At 37.5% G+C, this 6,000-nt stretch overlaps 1 protein-coding gene across 1 annotated transcript in view; it reads right to left on the bottom strand.

Annotated features, from left to right (window-relative positions):
• The window catches only part of NSF (N-ethylmaleimide sensitive factor, vesicle fusing ATPase), a 73,285-nt gene that overhangs the window by 27,324 nt on the left and 39,961 nt on the right, over nucleotides 1–6,000 (bottom strand). The window contains exons 8-9 of the mRNA XM_015832212.1: nucleotides 4,833–5,032; nucleotides 854–1,019 (exon numbers count right to left, since the gene is read on the bottom strand). Coding sequence (XP_015687698.1) covers nucleotides 854–1,019; nucleotides 4,833–5,032 — 366 coding nt within the window. The remainder of the gene's footprint in view (nucleotides 1–853; nucleotides 1,020–4,832; nucleotides 5,033–6,000) is intronic.

The following is a 6,000-nucleotide window of genomic DNA, read 5'->3' as shown; positions in this document are numbered from 1 at the left end:
ATTCCTTGGGTTTGTTCTCAGTTTTTCTTTTCCAAGTAGTAATCACAACTTTTTAATACCTTTTTTTGTTTTCCATTTTATCTCTTTTAGTTATCAATTTAAATACTACAATTTAAAATCTTCCTTGAAAAACAGTAGTGTAAAAATTTACTGCAAAAGATCCCTTTAATAAAGAATATAAAAAGCTAGGAATCAGTCAGTTAAAGGTTAATAATTCTTATGGCTGAATATACAGTAAATAGCTCATAATGTATTATTTTAGTTTTGTTTTATCCTGTCCAGATTAACTTGCTATGACATTGGCGGCTATATTAATAAGAAAAATAAATATAAAATAAATAAATAAATAAATAAAAATAAATAAATAAATAAAGATTGACTTACTTTTTTGATTAACTGATATGTTTTATATGTTTTGTTATTTTTGTTGACTACAGTTACTTATTATTATATTAATTAACCCTGTGGAATACTTGTATCCGGACAATAGTTTGCTTGCTAAAGCGTGGAATGTTATTGGGGGCAACCCCATTGTTGTACCCATTCCCCTCTTATCCCTTCCATGAACCCTATCCCGAATCCCACTACCTATAATGATCCTTGTTTTCCCTTACCCTGATAAAACTTAATAAAATATTGGGAAAAAAAATAACAATTTCCCTATCAAACAAGATAAATCATCTAGTTTAATATCTTGTCTAAAGCTCTGCACTTTTGTTTTAGTCTCAAGACTCTGAAGAGTGAGACATTCACGCTTTGCAACCAGAAATATCCATGTCTCCCTGCAAATATGTCAAAGATATGGCAAGGTCTCCCTCTCAAGTGAGCCCAAGAGAACAAGCAAACTGCATACCGATTACTAAGATATTGTTCAACTGTTCAACACCATCAATTTTGGACAAGAGCTGGTTCACAACAGTGTCGTGGACGCCAGTGCTGCCGGCCATACTCCCTCTTTGTTTGCAGATAGCATCGATTTCATCAAAGATGATGATATGAACACCACTATTTGCCCCAAGCTGATGAAGAAAAATCAAAGTATGTCATTAAATTATTGTCATCCTTATTCTAATAGCTATCACAATGCAATGTTTTAAGGAATGCAGAGTAAGAGTAAAGCATTTGAGCTTGAAAAGAACAATTCCATTCTAGCTGTAATAAAGGGAAGAAACTTTCAATATTCGTTTGATATAAGGCTTATGGCCACAAATAAAGCATGTACTGTGGACCCATTCCCAGTTCCAGTATTCCAGAACAGTTCAATTAACAATAGACTAATTCATTTTAAGATTATGAAGGGCACTAAAAATCCCTTAGGAAATAGAATATTACAATATATATTCAGAATTATATGTACATACAGATTTTTTTTAGAACTAGACAATCCATGACTATTACAATTATTGGGTCATCCTTTCAAAGATATTTCCTTGCCTAAACAGAGAAACAAAATGAATGGTAGAATAGGCAAAAAAGCAGTGACAGCAGGAGTGACTTCCAACTTCTGTTGGCTTTCCCACTGACTTTGCTTGTGGGAAGCTGGCATGGAGCATCAGAAATTACAATCACATGACTACAACTAACTGAGTGATGCTGCAGCAGCCAGAGCTTTGTAAATACAACTGATGAGAAGATCCTTGAAATTTCAATTACAGTAGCAGTAATGACAGTACTACAAAGGCAGTAATGGGTCCAAGATTATACAGCAGTGGTTCTCAACCTGTGATCTGCAGACTCTTGGGGTCCACAATATGGTCACAAGGATTCCACAAAGGCTGGAAGAAATGTTATGATTTAAATCTTGAGTTAAGTCTTGGGGGTTCATAGTCATGGTCCATGGCCACAAAAGGTACTTAAGGGGGTAGGGTCCATAATGGTTGAGAACTACTGCAATACAGGATTCATTCTTTCCAATAATGACAAGTCATGCAAGTCCTAAGTCACCCTCCAATTACAATAATCACACTTATAGCTGGCATGTGCTTAATTATTTTTCGGGGTTTTATGCTGCTACAATCAATCGATTCCCAGAGTCTTACAAAACTTTAATCCAGTATCAAGGTTAAAAACATCAATATTGGCCAAAACCATTAGTAAAATATTTATAACTTGTCACCCTCAGTAAACATGCAGCATCACTCTTTTGGGAGCAGTAATCTTTCATTCCATCTCTACAATTCTTACATAAGTCAGGGCAGCATGGTCCAATGCACTAAAAACAAGGATAGGGTTGTCTTCATCTCCAGAACAGAGGAGAGGGATCTTCATTGAAAATGCTCACACTTTCCAGATATTGACATTGTCTCAACAGAGACCTGTAGCAAATCTCCCCTCTTGGAGTTCACTGGAGGGGCAGATTGCATGAAACGTATGTCTTAACACATAACTGAAAGTGATAACCAATATCCTGAACAGTGGCTGGAAGCTAAATGCTCCCCAGTACAGCTCCTGTAATAAAAGTCTTACATGCACAAAATCAAGCTCACTGCTACCCATGTGGCTGCATTCTGGATCAGTTGAAGCTACCAGATGGTCTTCAAGGGCAGAACTATGCAGTGTAACTTCCAAATGTGAGGTGACAATTACTTAAGGAATGGTCAACAGGCTTCCTGATTCAGAAATGGTTGCAATGGATGTACAAGGTAGAGTTACACTGAGGTCTTCCTTTCTTTTCAAGCAGAAAAAAAGTCCAAGAAGACCTCCAGATAGTAAACCACTTCTGAATAGGACAGAACAATTCATTCATGGTTAATGATTATTTCTGGAATCTGACAGCTTCCAAATCTATAACCATCCTCTCTTATTTGGATTAAGTCTACGCCATTTTTTCTCTATTTGGATTCTAACAACGTCTAGACTCTCATAGGAAGAGGACTTGATCCCATCTCATGTTTGGTCCAAGCTGCAAGACAAATGGTCTCCTTTGGCAGTTTTATTTACATATTAATAATAAAAATAATAAAACATCTGCCTATCCCAGGTCCTTGGAAAGGACTCAATAGGTGAATAAAAATGCCAAATCTTGTCTAAACATCTGTCTGGGGTTTGGTGAAGCTCTCGAACTTTCAAAATGGTTTTGTAACCTTTTCCAGAATAATGGCCATCAGCGGATTGTTTTGTTTTTTTTGGTGAGATCATGACGTTTTTACTGAATTATGTTTCTTTTAACAGGAGCATTATGTCCTTCTAGAATCTGTAGTGAGAAGTTCACTGTGATAAGAGCATATGGTTTGTAAGATTAATATAAAGGACAGCTGGCCCAAATCAGCTCTGACTGTTAAATGAAGTTTTCACATAATTGGACCTGGCTATTCCTTATTTGAACTGACTAAATGGAAGCAAGGGCAGTTGCTTTTTAATAGTGGACCAGAATGATGGATACCTTTGTTAATGAAAAAAATGAAATAAGAATCATCTTTGTTCATTCAGATTCTAGGAATGTTTTAATAATGTTCAACAGCAAAGATTCATAAAATCTAAAAGTGGGCAAACACAGAGCTATACAATAGTTGAGCTTTTTAATACTTAGAAAAGTGACAAGTAAAGGAGTTATAATAGATGATATTTACCTGCAATAATAGCAAGCAATATGCCTCTAAATAGAATTGTTTGATTGATTGATTGATTAGATGTGTATCCTGACTTTCTTTGAAGAACTTAGTTTCCATAATAGTCACCCTCTGAGGTAAATTAGATTGAGAGCATATGAAGGGCGGAGAATCACACACTGAATTTTCACAACAAATGGTAATCTCTCTCCAATCCTAGCCTAGTTCTTTAACTAATATATCAAAGTGGTTCCAGATATTGAAATGCATTTGCTGGAGGATTCTATTGTACCCCTGCAATGTTTACTGACTTCTCAGATCATCTAGTTCAGTGGTTCTCAACCTTTTTAATGCCGCGACCCCAACCGGTCGTAAGTCGAGGACTAAACCGGTCGTAAGTCAAGGACTAAACCGGTCGTAAGTTGAGGACTAAACCGGTCGTAAGTCGAGGACTACCCAACCGGTCGTAAGTCGAGGACTTTCCCTGCCCGGGAGCGCCATGCATGCATGGTTCCGCCCCCTGTGCCGGCCGAGGCGTAGCTGGCAAGCGGCAGAGACGGAGCAGGCCGACCACCAGCTGGCCCAGCCCAAGGGAGGTAAGGCACCCACCAGAAAAGGGGGAAAAAATGGCGGACAAAAAAAATGGCGGACAAAAAAAATGGTGGACAGCCTTGCTTGGCGACCCCCATGACCCCAAATGGGGTCCCGACCCACAGGTTGAGAACCACTGATCTAGTTAGTCACTGTGGGAACAGAAAACAACAATCCTATCTGCAGACAGAATCAACTCTCCTGTCTCAGTCTTCCTCCACCCCATTCTATAGTTAGGGTAGCCAGACACATGGCTATGCTGAATTTCCAAATGAAAAGATTTCTAAAATTGACTGACAGTCATTGGAATGGATCCAAATTCTTTTCTTTCTAGAATACCCACATTATCAAAACTGCAATCTCATGAGCTACTACATCTCAAACTGCATATCACAGAGGCTATTAAAAATAAAATCTATCTTTGCCATTTCTTTCACTCATCAGGTCAAGTTATATTTAATTGGGAAAAAAAGATCATTTCTGCCCATTTCTATATTGTTCATAAGAGAAGAAAAATATGCCATATAATGATGTAATCTTAAGCCACACATTTCCTAATAATAGATATTATATGACATGAAGCAGTGCCACAAGTTGCTCCTGTGGCAGTTAACACATGCTCTGCTGCATCTACAAGCCCGAATCCTAATCCAAACAGAACAACATGTAATTCTTTTCATGTTTCTATATTACCCTCTTCTGTTCTTCTTCAGCATCTGCAAAGAGCTTGCGAATGTTGGCCTCTGATTCTCCAACATATTTGTTAAGGATTTCGGGCCCGTTCACAATTTTTGGCTCCCTGGCATTCAGCATTTTGCCAATCTGCCTGGCCATAAGGGTCTTACCACAGCCAGGAGGGCCATATAAGAGGATACCTTTCACATGTTTGCAGCCTAAAAGGAAAGAAGAGAAAATACAATTGTGAAACTAACACAGAAAATCTTTTTTCGGAAAGAACATTAATGGGTGCAAAATAGAGCAGCAATGTATTATTACCTGCTATTATACCACAATTTATCAGAAAACTGATAATCATATGTATCTTACCAGCTGACTACTCGTAGGCTTTCCTCCCTAAGTACAATTCAAAATCATGGATATTATCAGTGCTTTTTTTGTTAAAAAAAAAAAAGGTGCCGGAACTCACAGACGTCATACAGCCCGCCTTGCCTACCCTACAAGGTTCCATCCAAAAAAGGTGCCGGAACTCCGTTCTGGGCGTTCTATGACAAAAAAAGCCCTGGGTATTATTATTTAAAATTACAGACAGCTTTGGATCAGAATAGAACTTATTTCCACTACCCTAATAAATCTGCAAACTACCCATTTTTGGAGACTGCTAAAGTTACTTTTATCATCTGAGGGGCAAAGGATGATAACAGAACCCTTGCACTGGCTCAATTATTTGTTCTTGGCAAAAATATGTAAAGCAAATCATAGTGGAGGCTATAAATCTAGTAAGTGAAAGGAGAGGAGTGACTAAGGTCAAAGAGATAGTTACATGACCTTGTTTCTGTAGAAGGAAATCTGAAATTAGTGCTAGAAAGTTTCTTCCTGTAACTGTTGGGAGAGTGGGGGATCAAGCACAGGGTAAATATCCCTTTGATTCCAGTAACTCCTCCAGAATACTTCAGTTCAAACAAATTAATTCCGGTTTTTGTTTCAGTCACATAATTATTTTCTTGTCATAGATTTTTGTATTTCTTGAGATATCTCAGCATGTACTGAAATTAATATTTTATTTTGGGATGATTTTTATTTCTTTTCTAAAAAACTTGATGAATCAAGTTTGTTGTTCTCAAAGCTATAGAGGCTTCCGGAAGGAAATTTCTCCAGAAGGAAATTTCTAAACGTGTTTTAG

This window comes from Protobothrops mucrosquamatus, unplaced genomic scaffold (genome assembly GCF_001527695.2).
Source record: "Protobothrops mucrosquamatus isolate PMUCROS unplaced genomic scaffold, P.Mucros_1.0 scaffold1, whole genome shotgun sequence".
NCBI lineage: Eukaryota > Metazoa > Chordata > Lepidosauria > Squamata > Viperidae > Protobothrops > Protobothrops mucrosquamatus.
This window is presented reverse-complemented; position numbering and strand designations above follow the sequence as displayed.